At 39.5% G+C, this 18,208-nt stretch overlaps 2 protein-coding genes across 26 annotated transcripts in view; one reads left to right on the forward strand and one right to left on the reverse strand.

Moving 5' to 3' along the window:
* Positions 1-3,914: 3,914 nt before the first annotated feature.
* Positions 3,915-18,208, reverse strand: part of LOC131744671 (zinc finger protein 181) — a 56,756-nt gene continuing 42,462 nt past the window's right edge. For 8 of the 25 annotated variants that reach the window (XM_067019072.1, XM_067019073.1, XM_067019078.1 and 5 more), the window contains 4 exons: positions 12,138-12,285; positions 7,775-7,895; positions 7,453-7,551; positions 3,915-6,134 (listed from right to left, as the gene is read on the reverse strand). In XM_067019072.1, coding sequence (XP_066875173.1) covers positions 4,648-6,134; positions 7,453-7,551; positions 7,775-7,895; positions 12,138-12,285 — 1,855 coding nt within the window. In that variant the 3' untranslated portion in view covers positions 3,915-4,647. Of the gene's footprint in view, positions 6,135-7,452; positions 7,552-7,774; positions 7,896-12,137; positions 12,286-12,881; positions 17,019-18,208 lie in introns of those variants that run through there. The other 17 variants (XM_067019074.1, XM_067019087.1, XM_067019090.1 and 14 more) reach the window with 14 other exon arrangements.
* The window catches only part of LOC136793060 (uncharacterized), a 29,005-nt gene continuing 23,775 nt past the window's right edge, over positions 12,979-18,208 (forward strand). Inside the window, exon 1 of the mRNA XM_067019589.1 lies at positions 12,979-13,277. Within this exon, the coding sequence (XP_066875690.1) occupies positions 12,979-13,277 (299 nt within the window). The remainder of the gene's footprint in view (positions 13,278-18,208) is intronic.

An 18,208-nucleotide genomic window follows, 5' to 3' on the forward strand; every position in this document is an offset into this window, starting at 1 on the left:
TGTCTTTGGATCTAATGTGAGTCACTCAAAGACAGCATATAGCTGGATCATGTTTGGCTTTTTGATCCATTCTGCCAGGTCTCTGTCTTTTGATTGGAGAGTTTCATCCATTTACATTTAAAGTAATTACTGGAAAGGAGGAACTTCTGCCAACTTGCTCTTTGTTTTCCAAATGCCTTATTACTTTTTTATCTCTCATTTTCTCCATTTTTGCCTGAGGAATTATTGTCAGACACCTAAAGTGAACTTTGTAAGGTAGGCAGTAGTCCTTCTGGCAGGTGAACTTGATAGATATTGGAAACATTCTAGGCTGAACAAATCACATGGTCAAAGGGAATATTTTTTGTTCAAGGAGGCATGAGAGGACCTGTGAGATTGCAGAGAACCTTGATCTTCTGAGACATATTGCCAGGAGGCAACTGTATGTCTTTTACTGGATGTTCAAATTCAGCCTGTGTTCCTGAGATGTGTGACTCTGGGAGATTTGCTAGTGCTGCCTGAGTCTCAGCTTGCTGACTGTGCCATAGAAAAGATTATAGCATTTGCTTAATAGTCTGTGGGAGAATGAATAAAAGTAAGAAAAACACACCAAACAACTTACATGTGCCAGTCACTCCATTGTTTGCTTTATGAATTAATAATCAAAACCACCTGGTGAAGTGGGAATTATTTTTGTTTTGTTGTTGAAATCAAAGCTTGAGAAATGAAGTAACTTTTCTAAGATTAATGAAAGGCAAGCGTCAGTACGAATAGGCTGATTCAAACCTGGGAATTTGGGTCCAGAGCTGGAAATATTTAATTGCTTGAATGCTGCATACAAAGTTCCCAGCATACAGTGTAGGTATACAGTGCAGTGTATACAGCCATGAGACTAAAATACTGCTGCTAGCGATATTGTTACCATTATAATTTTTTCCCTATTCATCTTTAATGCCAGAACTTACTTTCTGTGCCCCTCAAGCCATACAGCCTTGTCATTGTCTTTCATCAACGAATTTATAGGCATTTTTTTCTCTAACACAATTGCATCCTGTTTAAAAGGCAGTATCTGACTCCCCTTCGGTGCCCAACACAGAGCTAGTCTCCCACAAAGTGCTCAGTGATGTGTGCCTTGGTTCTTTCAGGATCTTTACGAATGACTGCACAATTGTCTCCAGCAACATATGACTAGCCCAAGCCTATTGAAGCTACTCTGACTTTCCAGGCATCAGTGACCTTCAGTAACATGGTTGTAAACTCTATTCAGGAACACTGAGGGCAGTTGCACTCAGTCCAAAGGACCCTGTACTGAGAGGTGATGCTGAAGACCTTTAGGCTTCTGGTCTCACTTGGCAAAGCCTCACTTCTCCTCCACAGGGACCTGGAGCCTCCTTCATTCTGCTCTTTCTCCAAAAACATGTGTAGTACACACTCCCACCTTCCTGCAGCCCTGCTGTGTTCTTGTCTCACTTTTTCCCATCCAGTGTTGTGTCTCTTCAGAGTATTTTGGATAATAAATATATTCCCCTGCAAGATGGTTCAAATACCAAAGGAAGATTTGTTGGAAGCAAATGGGAGTGTCTTGTAAGAGCCCCCCAAAAGGTAAAACAGTAAGTAGATGGGTGACAGGTGATTAGGAAGACCCACTAGAAGATGTGACATTTGAGACCAGAATGATGAAGCAGCCATGTGAAGATAATGATGATGAAATTAATAGCTAATATTTATTTCAGTGCTTTTGAGGTACCAGGCATTATAAGCATCTTACATCAATTAACCCACTTAATCTTCATAATAATCCTGAGATCTTATTATCATCATTTTACAGATGGAGAAACTGAGGCATGGTGCAGTAATTTGTCCAAGGTCATACAAAGTCAGTATACACATAACTTAGTTTAATACCCAGGTAACATAACTCCAGAGCCTATGCTCTTCATACACATCAAGAAATGGTTAAGAGATAAGACTGAGCATGATTCTCCATTGGTGACATTATAACATCATTATGATCTCAGGTGTATACTCTTATTGCTTTCTTAAAACCTTCACTATCTTAAATATTTAAGTCTCTGGCTTTCTTTTCCTAGTTCAGTATTATTGTGAAGGCACTTTAAATCAAGAATTGTAAAACATTAACGTGTATGCTCATGCTTTTTAAATGACAAAGTATGAGTATTTGGATGAATCCTTATAACAAAATAACAAGATGGCATAAAACTATGTGTAGTGAAAGTGAATAAAATCTGGCGGATTAAAGGACTACTTCATCTTTGCTGTATCAGTGCTTAGGAGAGCAGAGGACAGAGCATGGGAGAAACAAAAAGCTACCGCCATTATTGTACAACTAAATATACTTCTAGGGGCCAGTCTATCCATAATTATAAATGTTCTTGTCCTTGTTTGATACCATCCCATACTTCTTTAATTATAGATCTCTTGAAGATCCTTCAACATGCCATAGAATGTCAAAATAAATCTTTAACTAAATCAAAGGAAAGATAAATTTCTGCTTAATATTAAAACTTCACCATCCCATTCCAAACCCACTATATCTGGTAAGAATTGCTATGTGCCTTCACCTCTTAGCTTTCTGTTAAAAGTAGCATATGTACCAGAGTAGGAGAATATTTTGTCTAAAGTTGGAAACCCTATCACTCATTCCATACCAGAATTATATCAGCAATATAATATTCTTCCTTAAAATAATCTTACAACTATCAAATGCCATAGAGAACATAATCTGAAATGTAAACTATATAACTGCCCTTTACTTGCAACTGTGTCCATACAATCCTAATCACTGATCTGTATCAACTTTCCAGTCACAAGAAAGGAAACTGTGAAGCCAGTAAGGCTATTCCATTTCTTATCTGAAACTTATATTTGAAGCCATCCCCCTTATAATTATCTGTCAAGGTTCAGTGTAGAAAACAAAAACACTCTTAAATATTTTAAGAAGATATGTTGCAGGATACTAGTGCTCTCAAAATTGGTGAGCAGGCTGGAGAAGTAATGGGAACAGCTCTGGACTAGTAAATTCCAACCTCCCGTAACAATGATCAAGGGATGGGGAAATGACTGCTGCTGTTATTAGTGTTGCTGCCAGCAGTAGTACCTCAAAGCCACAAAACTTGAAACTAGACACTGAATAATGTATTCCGGCTGCAGAAAACATGATAGAACTTGTGTTTTGCCTAGAATGAACTCCAAGAGCATGTGTGCCTTACATACAGTTGTCCTCAGCATCTGCGAGGGACTGGTTTCAGGACCAACATACTCCCTCACCCCTACGGATACCAAAATCTGCAGGTGCTCCAAATCCCTTAAATAAAATGGCATAGTATTTGCTATAACCTAGGCACATCCGCCTGTACACTTTAAATTATCCCTAGGTTACTTATAATACCTAATACAATGTAAATGCCATGTAAATAGTTGTAAACACAATGTGAATACCATGTAAATAAGTGCCTGCAGCCGGCAAGTTCTTTTTAGAACTTTCTGGATAAAAATTTTTTTTTAACATTTTCCAACTGCGAGTGGTTGAATCTGCAGATGCAGAATCTGCAGTTATGGAGGATCACTGTAATTAGGACTCATTCCTTAGGATTTGGATTAAAAAGCACATCCTCTCTGCTCTAATCCCTCATAGTATGTATAGTTTCTTGGTTATGTTCTCATAGCACTTGTAAAAATTAAAATGTGTCAATTAAGCCAACTGGAAAGGACTGTGGATTATCCTTACCAAAATAGCGACATTCTTAGCTCAGAGATCAGGCCATTTTTTTCTAGGTTAGTCTCCCACTGAAGGCTTTATAGGAAAGCTGATCCTAATTCTTCAAGAGGAAAGTAGTGGAAAATTTTGTAAGAAATATCAGTGTGTCAGTGAAGGAGTTCAGTATATACAAAATGATTTTACTAGAGACCAAAAATTTTATTCACACCATGTTTTACTTCTGTTGCAACTTTAATTTTCAATTATAACATTTACTGGATCCACTGGGTGACTAAATATCTTCACATGCCCATTAGCTAAAGATAATTTCTATGTAGGACTCTTGAGTAAAATGCATGCTGCTACTATAAGATATGCATATTCATTTATACTATGCTTGTTTGCTCTCCTGTAGAATTGTTTACAAATTAGCATCATTGCAAAGAAAGACACATAATTCCTAAATCCTTCAGGTTTTTCTAGCATTAATCTTCTGATGTCTAGCAAGCTAAGAATGCTTAGTTAACACTTTGCCACATTTCTTACATAAGCTTTCTCTCCACTGGGAGTTCTTTGATGTAATGAGGGATGCATTTTAACTGGACTTCCTGCAATTTTTATATTCATATTGCTTCTCTCCTGTGTTTAATGTTTTTTAAGAGATTCATATCACCTAATGTCTTTCCCATACTTGTAACATGTAAAGGGTTTTTCCCCAATGTGGATTTACTTATGTCAATTAAGGGATTAATGCTGGCTAAAGTCTTTCCCACATTTATTGCCTTCATATAGTCTCTCTACAGTGTGAATTGTGATAGACAATAAGGCTTGTATCATTGCTAAAGAGTTTCCGATATTCATTACATCATAAGAATTTTCTCCAGTACAGATTTTCTGATTTTGAATCAGGGAGGATCTATGGCTACAGTATATTATGACAAATTCTGCATTTATGCAATTTCTCTCTTATATGATCTTTCACACGTATAGTGATTTATATGGCCTAAAGGCTTTTCCACACTTATTGTACTACTGGGTTTCTCTCCATTATGTACTCTTTGATGGGCAGTAAGATTTGAGCCTTTGCTAAATGCTTTCCCACATTCATTACATTTATATGGCTTTTCTCCAGTATGAATTCTCTGATGTACAGTAAGGTTTGAACTACAACTGAAGGTCTTCCCACATTTAATACATTCATAGGGTTTCTCTCCAGTATGAATTCTGTGATGTTGAAACAGGGATGCCCTATGACTGAAGGCTTTCCCACATATACTACATTCATAAGGTTTCAATCTAGTGTGGTTTCTCAAATGCATATTCAGTGATTCAGGCTGGCTGAAGGATTTCCTGCATTTTTGACATTCGAAGGGTTTTTCTTCAGTATGAATACTCTGATGCTGAATAAGAAATGAGAGGCTGCTAAAGACTTTCAGACATTTGTTGCATTCAAATTGTTTCTCTATACTGTGAATTCTTTGATGTCGAGTAAGGTGTGAGCTACAGCAAAAGGCTTTTCCACATTCGCTACATTCATAAGGTTTCTCTCCAGTGTGAATTTTCTGATGGTGAATGAGAGATGACCTGTGAATGAAGGCCTTCCCACATATTTGACATTCATAGAGTTTTTCTTGAGTATGAATTCTCAGATGTTCAATGAGATGTGAAACACGACTAAAAGCCTTTCCACAGTTCATACATTCATATGGTTTCTCTCCAGTGTGAGTGCTTTGATGATTAGTAAGTGATGAGACATGGCTAAAGGCCTTCCCACATTCAATACATTTGTAAGGTTTCTCTCCACTGTGGCTTATTTGATGTCGAGTAAGGGATGAGCCATGGCTAAAAGTCTTCCCACATTCATGACATTCATAGGGTTTCTCTCCTGTATGAATTCTCCAGTGGCGATTAAGGATTGATTGTTTCCCAAAGGCTTTCCCACATTCACTACATGTATAGATTTTCTCTCTATTAAAAGTCTGGTGAAGGGTAAGAGATTTGCTTTGGCTGAAGGCTGCCACACTTTCATTAGAATTCAAAAGTTTCTTTCCATCACTGATATTCTCATTTTTTATAACTGAATTTGCTGGTAATCTCTTCTTAAATATATCACATTTATGTGACTTCCCTTCAGCAGAAATTTTCTGTGGTTCAGAAAGAACAGACTTTAAAGGTAAGATGCTTCTAAACGTATTGCATTTGTAAACACTTTCCCTAGTGGGACTTTCTCTAAAGGTGAGGGTCACTGGTCTGAAATGTTCTACCTGATTTTCACACTTCCCCTCCAACTTCTCTATATAATCCAAGTCCTTGTTAAAATTTGAAAATTCATGACTTTGTTTTATAGTTTTTTCCATTATTACCATCTGGGGAAAATCTTCATCATAAATATCTTCCTTCGTTGATAATTCTTTGCTTTCCCATCTTGATTTCCAATCTGTAATACATCAAGACAGCAAAACACTGCTTTTTCTGAACTTCTTGAAAAGCAATTTCTATGGTAGAAATAGAAGAACTTGATAAAAAATAAAGTCATTCCCCTCTAACCCCCAAGACACATGGCTCTGACAACTCTCATATATTCAATGATTTCTGAACAAAGTTCAAATGCAGCACAGAGAATACAGACAGCTCACAGAGGCAGGAACAGAGTATAATAAGGGAAATGGGTTAATATAGGCAATCAGTTTTGGGGGAAAAAAGGAAACTATCAGAAAGAAAATGCAGAAGGTATTCTGGATCCCAAGCCAACATTTCGTGCCTATACTTATGTGAAAGACTACATTTTATCTCTCACAGCCTTGGTTCTCCAGTGTTTGATTAATCTAAATTTGCTATCAGATTAGTATGCTTAATATGAAGAATTTATAGCACTGTGCTAAACAGCTACAGTGAAAACAAAATAATCTAAATACTCTTTATGGTTCAGAAAGATTTAAGCTTTGTGAGTTTATGTAGGATCTGTGTGAAATCATATTTACTGACATTAAAAAATACTGTTCTGGACTTCCCTGGTGGCACAGTGGTTAAGAATCCACCTGCCAATGCAGGGGACACGGGTTTGAGCCCTGGTCCGGGAAGATCCCACATGCCGCAGAACAACTAAGCCCTTGCACCACAACTACTGAGCCTGCTCTCTACAGCCCACGAGCCACAGCTCCTGAAGCCCGCACACCCTAGAGCCTGTGCTCCCCAACAAGGGAAGCCACCGCAATGAGAAGCCTGTGCACCGCAACAAAGAATAGCCCCTGCTCACCGCAACTAGTAAAAGCCCACACGCAGCAATGAAGACCCAACGCAGCCAGAAAAAAAAAAAGAAAATACTGTTCTCAGAAACCTTTTCATATAACCCTTACTTCCTCTAACATTTATGTTCATATTCTTTGAAGTTCTGCCTTAGGGGAAAAGTGATTTTCCATCTAATTGACAGCTTTTTCAACCTAAAACCATTTGTATATTTTTCCTTAAGTGGACTCAAAAAGAATAACTGCTTTATTTTCATTTCAAATAAATAACAATTTGAATTATTATGATGCCAAAACCCTCCACTTTTGATGAGATGACATGAGTAATACAGAAAAATAATAATTTAGGATAGAGGAATGGTTGTTTTGAAATCTAAGCTAAGGATCCCTCAATTTTGTTACATTTGGAATCTCTGATGACAGTATCCCTAAAATATACTAAAATACCATCATACTTTCTACAAGCATCTTTAAACAAAGATCTTCTTTGCCTGATTCACCATGACTTACCTGGAAACAAACTTTTTGACAGCTTTTTCTCCACCATCCAAGGTTCTTTGCCATCCTCCAATAAAGCAATCACATATGGCTTAGGTATGGAAAGACCTGCTTACAGGAAAAATATAGAACAAACATTGTTTAAGCTGTGGCCTTCAAAAAAGGGACCAAAGAAAGGTCTAAAGGATGCTCACTGAAACGGGAAGACAAGCTTCAGGCAGGACACAACAGAGCTATACATATCCTCAGAACATTTACTAAGGAGGATCTCTAGCTATTTGGAGTGGCAGAAGAAAGATCTCCCTCATTGGGGTGAAGGCAGAGATATGCTTACCTAGAGATACCAGGTTCTCATAATTCTGTACCATCACATCCTTGTATAAATTCCTCTGAGTAGGATCTAGCCATCCCCACTCTTCATGAGAGAAGTCTATGGCCACATCACTAAATGTCACCTGAAATAGCAAACACATTTAGGCTCAACCATAGCCCTGGCCTCTTCTGTCACTGGTTAAGGGGTAAAATTACCCTGGGGTGGAAGAAAGGGAAGAAGATTCAGCAGTTGTGACAATGATCAGGAATCGTATCTAAGTTAAGTAATAACTGGATAATTATGTGTTTGGCATTGTTATACAATAAGGATAAGAGATAAATATAAGAGCTCTGCTTCAGGAGAGTAGGGAATAAATAGAATTATAAAAATTTTTCAAAATCAGCATTCAACTTTTGGCATATAGTCAAGTGCTTAGCTGTGTTTTTTATAGTTTATGTGCCAGGTAAATAATAGAACATGAATTAAGGTTCAAAAAAAAGAAGAATCCAATAGGTTCATAATAAAAAGACACCTTTCTACTAAAGACAGACACATTCATAACCACATACATAACCAATTTATAGACAAAAAACAAAAACATTTATGGTACATAATTAAACCTCATATTCATAACCTATAATTAAAATAATTTGAGACCCCTGGGCAAGAAGACTGAAGGATGGTTTCATGCCATAGGTGGTCATTGAATAGAACCTTAAAGGAAGGGCAAAGAAACAAAAAAAAGACACATTTCAAGGAAAATATTCTAAGAAAATAGATTTCTTCCCAATAGTACTCACTCACAGTATTATTTAAAAGAGCAAAATTTTAGAAAAATTTTTAATGTTTAATAATAGCTTACTGCTTAGTCAAATTAAAATATGTGCAAACAAAGTATACATTTAGAATGTCATTATTATTACCTTTCACTGGTGAAATAGACATTGTTTGGCTATTGTAAATTTTTCATTCCAAGTGTAGATTCAATATTCTATTACCTTATTTGGATATTTTATTAATACATGCGTTCACCAGTGACACTGGTCTTTGGTTTTAAAGAGGGAATTTACCTTCATCAGGTGTTGGGGAAATAATTAAAAATCAAATCTACCAAGCAGAAAATCCTCTCTACAGTGTAAAAAAAAAACAGTTTTATTACTGAATAAGCATTAAACCAGACTGTAATGCACTTCACAGGTAATCACTAATGAGATTCCAAGGACAGAAAGAAATTTCACCCTTTTATAAACTCAGGCAGATACTATCCATTATACATGTTTCCAACTAACTGATAACTTGTCCTTAAGTAAGAGGACTTGACAGCATCATTTGCTACACATAGTTCATCCTAAATTCACCGGGTAATTGGGGCAGTCATCTGTGTTAACTGCCTTTACCCCAAAGAAAAATTTTAAAACTCATATCTTTATGACAAGCAACTAGTTAGAATTTGCAGCCAGGAGTCTAGGCTAAACTCCCATACAGATAGCGAGATAGGGGTGCATCTTCCTTCATGTTTCCATTTTGAAGAGATGGCTCCAAGGCCCTTAAGAAAGACTTTAATGCTTTGCAAAACTGGCAGAAGCTTATTTAGCTATGAAAAAGATGAACAAGCATCTCAAAGGGACAGGGAAAGGATATACAGTTACAGATTTTTCTCAAGGAAACACTCTAAGAAAAGGGAGGGGGAGAAGTTCTCTCTTTTGGCACCAGGGAAAATTCTTTTTTCCACTTGTATTTACTCTTAGCCAGGTATTAGGGTTATGCTAGCCTTATCATATGAACTGAGAAAATTTCCATCTTTTCCTATTTTCCACAGTGGTCTTTTTTGTTTCTTTTTTAAGATTTTTTTTTATGTGGACCATTTTTAAATTCTTTATTGAATTTGTTATAGTATTGCTTCTGTTTTATGTTTTGGTTTTTTGGCCACGAGGCATGTGGGATCTTAGCTCGCTGACCAGGGATCAAACCCATACCCCCTGCACTGGAAGGTGAAGTTAACCACTGGACTGCAGGGAAGTCCCCCTGCAGTCCCACCATTTAAAGTGGTCTAAATGATTCGCTTTTACAAATCCCAACTGATAAGCCAAATTAAAAGATCAACACTACATTAAATGAATAAAACACTATGTTTTATTCCACCAATGCAAAGATATTTTACATTTTAAGTTTTGATATTAATGATATCATTGTATTAATAGTCTAGAGAAGAAACCCCACATAATCTAATAGATATTCTTTGATCTTTATTTAAATCAGAGTTTCTCAATCTTGGCACTACTGACATTTTAGGCTGGACAGTTCTTTATTGTGCGAGCTGTCCTGTGCATTTTAGGATGTTTAGTAGGATCCCTAGCCTCCACCCTTTAGATACCAGTAGCAACTCCCCTTAACCACCCCCACCCCCAGTTATAACAACTGAAAATGTCTCTAGACATTATCAGATGTCCCCTATGAGTGGGACTAAGGGGGATAAAGTCACCCCATTTTGAAAACCACTGCTGTACAAAATTTTTGCACTTCCTTGAAAGACTCTCTTAGGCCTCTCTACCTACACGCAAGGTGTTTTCTCAGTTTGGTATAACTTCACTTCTACCTCTGCCGCCCTGGTACTATGAGACACCGAAACAACTCCAGCCTTACTTCCCCAGGGATGCTTTAACTCTTTCTTCCCCTTCAATTGCCTGAGCAGCCTGGGATGTTAATTCACCTTTGTCCCCAGAACTTAGGATATTAAATAAATACCTTAATTTCTTATGCTTTCTTACTTTTCTACCAGTCCTGTACTGCTCAGTACAGTAGCCACCATAATTGGCTATATAAATTTAAATTAATTTAAATTAAATTTAAATAAAATTTAAAATTCAGTTCCTCAGTCACTCTAGCACTCAATAGTCATATGGCACTGGTGGCTGCCATATTGGACAGGACACACATAGATCACTTCCCCCACTGTAGAAAGTTCTCTTGGACAGTATTGCACGAGATCATGAAATCCTGCCTGTCAGTGTACACCCAAACCTATGTAAGAGTCTTCCTAACAGGTACTTCATTAAGTGTTTAGAAAATGAAACCATGAGTGATTTTGGCAATTAGTTCACTTTAGCTTTTACTTTAAAAAAAAAGTTCTTTCAATTCTAATTATCTAATATTCGCAAGAAACAGACTCTGCCCAACACGCACATCTGCCACTCATACCTTCTCCTGTGCAGGCTTCACTTCCATGCCATGATTCTGTCCCATCATTTTCTCATCACTCCTTCACTCAACAGCTATTTACTAAGCATCTGTTTTATGCCAGATACCACTCTGGACACTGAAGATAAAACAGTCAACAAAAAAGAAAAAAAAATCCCTTCCAGTGGGAGGAGACAAACAATGAGTGTATGCATATACTAAACACATAGTGTATCAGCTAGTGAGTGATAGGTGCTATGAAAAACAACACAGTGATGGAGGAGTAGAAGTGACAGTCGAGAGAAGGTGACTGCAGTTTTAAATAGGTGTTCAGGGAGGCTTTACCAAGAAAGTAACCCCTGAGCAAAGATACAGAGGTAAGAATGCAAGCTTGTGTATATCCAGGGAAAGAATATTCCAAGTAGATGGTACAGCAAATTCCAAGGCCTGGAGGCAGTAGCCAGTGTGGCTGGAGCTCACAGGGAACAAAGAGACAGAGAAGGAAGATGAGATCAGGGAGGTAATAAGAGAGCCTAACTGTACAAAGCTTTTTATGTCATGACCCAACTCTGACTTCTATTAGTTAGGGCCACCAAAGAGTTTTAAGCTGAGGAATGACAGGATATTATATAACAAGAGGATCTCTATGACAGCTGTATTGAGACGAGACTGAAGAGGGTCAAGGGCAGAAGTAGGGAATCCAGCAAGGTGACTACTGCAATAATATAAGTGGCTTGGACCAGGGTGGCAGTAGTAGTGGCAGTGATGGGGTAACCAATGGTCAGATTGTGTAGATATACTGTGTATATTTTAGATCCAACTAGAATGTCTGAATGTGAGTTATAAGAGAAAGGGAGGTCTCAAGGATGACTCCAAACCTCTCTTGACTTGAACAACTGAAAGGACTGACATACACCATTAATCGAGACCACATGATAACTTGAACTATGAATTGTAATTTTTTAAAAAAGTTTTACTCAAGACTCTTCAGAGGCTTCTAGCAGGAAACTGGTAGAAAACAGGAGCACTGAGAGAAGACAGCACTTTGGAGTTCTGCAGTCTCCATCCTTTGCTATAATGAAAGGAATTACAGATCCAGTCCCTAAAAGGACTCTGTGAGGTGGGAACTGGTAGGAAAGGCAAAGCAGACACTCAAGAGTCCTGATAAATAGGTGTTTCAGGAAGATTTGGGAACATACTAACTTACCTGAAACATGACTCTGCAATTTCCAAAAGTCAACACAGTTCTCTTTCCAAGCTCTCTTCTTATAGAAGGGCAGTGCCTGAGAAGGCAGATCAAGAACAGGAAAAAGCAGTCACGAAAAATCAGGCTTATCTTGCAGCTCTGGACACACCTGCATGAAGAATCACACTGGGAATCACTTTCTAGGGCTCTAACCTTTCCCTAGGCAAGAGGTAACCGGGGAATCACTTTCTAGGGCTCCAACCTTTCCCTAGGCAAGAGGTAACCAGGTGCCATTTGCGTGTAAATCAATTATGTATCATATACATAAGTGACAAACTCATAAAACAACAGTAATAACACTGTTAAATAAGAGCTCTTTCGATCTTCATCACTATGCATGGTAGGCATTCACATTATTCCAGATTTCTTTTTTTTAACTCTGAGAAAACTGAAACTCGTCGATATTGAAGCAATTTGTTCAAGGTTTACACACTGGATTTTTTTTTTTTTAATGTAGATGGCGTTTTCTTTCAGTGCGTACAACGCACACTGGCTCTCCCTTTTCCTTTTCGCAACAGCTCTGAGGTAAGCGCCATCCTTACTCCCCTTTACAAAGCATGACAGAGGCCCAGAGAAGCTAGGGGGCCTGCTTGGGCTCACACCGCGGGGCAGACCCTGGGACCAGCGACGTTGTGGCTGCCATGCCCAGCGCCCGGGTGCCATGAGCCCGAGGCCCGCGGCCGCCTTCCCGGGACCCACACTTGCCTTACTCCTCAGCGGAGCCCGCCGGCACCGAACCGGGCGCGGCCGTCCACAGTGGGCACCTCCGCGTACCTAACGCGCCAGGTCGCTGCAGCGGACAATGGCCTCCCGCCTCGCGGGAACTGCGGTGCCCAGAGGCCTCCGCGATTCCAGGACTGAGAATTCCGCTGCAGGGCCGGAGATGACCGCGGGGCGGGCCAAGAGCGGAATCCACGGCCGACTGCACTTCTCACACTCCTCCGCGTCAGAGACAAAAGTTGCCGGTGCGTTGCATGGTCGCCTCCCGAAAAACCACACTTCCCAGGAGGCTCTGCGACCACGCGATCTCGGCGCACCGCGAGACCACAGCCTGTGCTGTGTGAGAATTACACAGCAGGGCTGCTCCACCGGGGACGCACGGTAAGTACTGGGAGGACAACAGTTGTTTCTGGCGAACTCTACTTCACGGAACCAACGGCAGCCGTGTACATGCACTGTGAAGACAAGGCGCCGGAACCGCGAAACTACACTTCCCAGAAAATGATGCGGCCGTGAAACTTCTTTCGGGTCATTCCTCTGCTCGCACAGATGTTGTCCGGCCCGGAGAAGGGCAGCGTTGCTAGTGCGGGACACGAAATGGCCTCTACCAGTCGAAGGCCTCTTCTCATCCAAAACTTTTCTGCCACGCTGTCCAGCTCGTATAGGTCTTGAGTATTTGGCACCCACTTGCCCAGGACTGTATTTCCCCAAATGCCGCGTCCGGGCTGTTACATTAGCTGTACCCGGACCATTGACGCTTCCCGGAAGTTCGAGGGGTCACGTCTTTGCTAGGACAGTGACTGCCGCTGTGATGTGCATTACACGTCCTCGAAGGACTCAGGATTATCGGACTCGAGTGAGGGCACTGAGAACAAAGACCCTCAATCCTGGGAAAAAAACACTCCTCTGACCCTCCTCCGGCCCCAGAAGCGCTTCTTAGTCTCTGACTTTGCCCAGCCCACCCACACGGGCCCTGGACAAAGATGTATCTAGGCCAGAGCATTCTACTGTTGTGTTGTTGCCTTTATTTTCTTTTTAAAATAAGTTAAATTTTACTTGTTTTTTAAAAATTATAAATAGTATCACTATGAATTTTCTTGCATATGTCAAGTACTTATATGCATAAGATTCACGAGGTAATGCTTCCACCTTGGTATATCTTGTGAGTGTGGTATTCAGTCCCTATAGCAGCAGTGGTTTTTAAAAACATTGTGGCATCAGCTGGATTCCTCTCAAGGCTTAGAGTATGTAACAAGGAAAGATCTGCCAGTGCAAAGTATATTCCCATTTATGTCTTTTTATGTCTTTATTAAACAGTGACATTTTTTTCAAAGTTGTACCAATTTGTACTCCTCCCATAGTTTATAGTTATTTTGGTTGGCAACTGTTAGTGCCAGCACTTGATTTTTGTGAAACTTCCATATTTTACAAATCTGCTAGGTGTCAAATTATAACTCATTGTGGCTTAAATTTGCATTTCTTTTATTGTTAATAAGATAGAGAAGGAAATACTAAAGCCAACAGACACGTGAAAAGATTCTCAGAGAATTGCACATCTCTTGGTCAATGTTCTTTTAGAACAATGACCTTTTTAATATTAAAATACAAGTTACACAGAAAAATGCAAGATTTTAAAGGGAGAATGCAGAGACTAGGATATTAAAATTTTTCCTCTGAGAACCCCAGGCATTGAACTGCATTCGGTAACCAAATATGTTTTCTACAGTTTTTGCATAATGTTTCTGCATGTGAAATTCTTTGATTTTTCTCCTGATTGGGATTGTTGAGCGGTTTGAATCTGTGAAGTGGCATCTTCTTGTGCTCAGCAAATTTTTCTTCTCCATACATTACCTCTTCTCCTCTCCTCTTCTTGTGAACTCCAATTAGCTGTTAGGTAGGTTTTTCCATTCTATCCTCTGTAATTTCCATCTTTCAGTCTCTGTATTGCAATCTGGGTGATTTATTCTTATTTATCTAACATTCATAATTCCCTTTCCAGGGGATTTTTTTTTAAATTTTGAGTTTTTCAAAGGTTTTTGTAACATGGTAGGCACAGTTGATTCATAATATGCATTTGATAATACGAATAATTGAGGATCTTATGAACCTTTGTAAATTTATTTTTTAATTTCTTTACTCAGTTTGCTTTGTTTCCTTTTTTGGTTGGTTACCTGTGTGCCACTCAGTCCTTGAAAAGAGATTTTACTGGGCTCCCCAATATCCTTGGATGAAACGGCCTCTCTTTTCTAGAGATTATATAGTTTTATTTTCAGACAAAATCTGGGATTACTACCACTCTGGAACCACTTTAAACTAAATCCAAGACATAAAGTTGCTGCTCAGTCCTTCCAGAAAATCTTATATAGGAATTCCTCATTGTTGCTGCTTTTCCTCATGAGCTTCTTGGAAGAATTATGAAGGCTTCCCATTATGGGTCCTCAGATGTTTGGAACATAAATTAAGTTCATGGGGAAGGGGGGTTAACATTAAAGGACTAGATGTGACTGGGGGCAGAGGTGAGAAGCTATTTCAATAGCTTCTATTTCAGTAGCTATTTATGACCAGTGCTTAAGGAACATTACTTCAAAGCTGAGCCCCTAACATGTGCGTGCTCTATGATTTGGATTTTTAACAGAAAGGATAGAGGCACTGTGATGAATAGCAAGACTAAGAAAGAGAAATCCAGGGGCAGGTGGAGTGGGGACTCAGGCATAAGTAAATCAGTTTTAAACAAATATGCCAGTCACTTGAGAAAGAAAATAGGGCCAAGAGAGATCAATAAGGAGACAGGAAAATACTTTACATGCCATACTGAACCCTCCCCGTTCCACTAGCCCTGAGCTGCCTTCGTTCCCTTTTCTATTAGGCAATATTTACAATAAATGATTTTGCTATTGGAATTTATCTGTTCAAGGGCGCATTTTAGAATATGAACTGGGAAGGACTTCCCTGGTGGCACAGTGGTTAAGAATCCGCCTGCCAATGCAGGGGACAAGGGTTCCATCCCTGGTGCGGGAAGATCCCACATGCTGTGGAGCATCTAAGCCCATGTGCCACAACTACTAAGCCTGCGCTGTAGAGCCCATGAGCCACAACTACTGAGCCCACGTGCCACAACTACTGAAGCCCTTGTGCCTAGAGCCCGTGCTCTGCAACAAGAGAAGCCACAGCAATGAGAAGCCTGCACACCACAGCAAAGAGTAGCCCCCACTCACTGCAACTAGAGAAAGCCCGCACGCAGCAATGAAGAACCAATGCAGCCAATAAATAAATATATAAATAAAATTTATTTTTTTAAAAAAATGAAGTGGGAGAAGAAAAGCCAGTCATGTTGATGCTGAAACTGTTCCAAGACTCAGGGTGATAAGGAAGTTTGGAACTCTAGGCTTCCAGAGATATCAAAAAAAATCATATGTATTTGCCATAGGGAGAAACTCCTGCTGAGACCTCTGGTAGAAATCTTTGTCCTTGTTCCTGGCTCATTCTCCATCTATCACTTTGTAATAAGCCTACACATCCCACTATGCACCAAAGTTTTAAATGCAAGAGCCTAGTCCTAGTTCTCCTGTCACGGTTTGAAGACCTGTCCATTCCCAATCTGGCCTAAGCCTGACCCTGGAATGCCCTGGAAGGCCCTCTGCACCTGTGCAGAGCCTCCAACAAGACGTTTGTGTTCTCTCCTTCTGTCCAAGAGGACCTCTGACTTCCCACATCTCTGATTATTTATGTGACTAGTATCAGGTAACACCAGACACTTCAGTATGAAGTGTTAGGTGTGCATATGTTTGACCAATAGTATAAAGCCTTTGCTTGATAGGTTGGCTGTGTTCCCTGAGGAAAACTAAGGACAGGTATCAAGGGCACTGTCTGGCTATGATGGGGAGGAGGGTGCCCATCTCACTTCCCTTTCCTCCCTCTTAGATTATGGAGGAATTGGAATAAGTCTTGTTTTAGCTCCATAAGAGGGATTTCATTTAGACTTTAAGCCTGAGAATACCTTTGGAGGCTTACTAGGTAGAAAGCTCAAGTTTTTCCTATTTGTTGATTTTGCATGATTTCTTAAAAAAAAAAAAGGCTTATGGGAGGTGAAGTCCAATATGTATGTTAGTCTGGGAAAGTATGTGGATGGAAGTAAAGTGTCACTGTTCTTTTTACAAAACTTCAATAAACACTATTGCAAAATTTAGAAAAAGAAAATTTTAACTCATTCTATTTACCCATAGAAAGTGACTTATCATGCTAATCTATTGAGAGAAAGGTATCATTTATTTTAAAATACAGATTTACGTGTACGCTCATATTATTTTTCACTCAATCCATTGTGAATGTCTTACAATACTAGCAACATACAACCTACATTATCATTAGAATGTCCACAGTTCCATATCAGGAATCATAACAGTAATAGATTTAAGTGCCCTCCCCTTGATGAACATTTGCTTTGTGCTCAAGTTTTTACTTAAATTTGTGAAGAATATCCTTGTACATACATCATTGCATATGTACTTGGTTTTTTTAAGTGGTAATTCCCTAGATTCTATGCTACTGGTCAAAGAATTTACCTGTCTCTAGGCTTCTTTAATACATAACAACAGAGTGCCTCTATGAAGGCTATTCTAGTCTATGTTTCATCCTTAGGAGGAAGTCTGGAGCTTTTTAGAATCTAGTTCCAAGATTTCAGGTAACTGGTGAAGGGATCTACCTGTTTCTAGAACCCCTTTTCAGTGTATTCTCTTCCAAACTGTAGGAGGGAAAGAGTATGTGGGGCTCTGGGCTACCTATACTGAGTGGGGATTTAGGGCCACAAACAGAAATAAGGGTGTTTCCTGTGAGCTGCCAGTGGGTCCCTGTCATTTAAGAAATGCTCCTGAAGGCAATACTAAAGGCATGAAAGACTCCTCTGGTGCATCTTTTGAGGCTGTAGTGATCTGTACCTACTAAGGAGGACCGGACCGAGGCATCTTTTGGTTCAGCACATTCCCTAAGTGGGGAAAAGAACACAAGGACATTGTCAGAAAGAAGTTGAGCATAATGTTCTTCATCAGTGCCCTTGAGAAGCTGCCCTGGTCCAACTTTTAGAGGACCCCCAGTTTGGTTCCACTGTCAGAGGATCCTGCCAACTTAAACTCAGTCCTATTTCCAGAACCCTCTCTGCCACAACACCTTCATCAGTGTTCAGTGAAGGAGGAATCCCAGTAACATTCTTTTATCTGTCTTATGTCCTCTGTGACAGACATAAAGTTGGTACTCAGTAAATGTTGTATGTACCCTGCTCTGATGGTTAATTTTATGTGTCAACTTGGTTAGGCTAT

This window comes from Kogia breviceps, chromosome 18 (assembly GCF_026419965.1).
Source record: "Kogia breviceps isolate mKogBre1 chromosome 18, mKogBre1 haplotype 1, whole genome shotgun sequence".
Classification (NCBI taxonomy): domain Eukaryota; kingdom Metazoa; phylum Chordata; class Mammalia; order Artiodactyla; family Physeteridae; genus Kogia; species Kogia breviceps.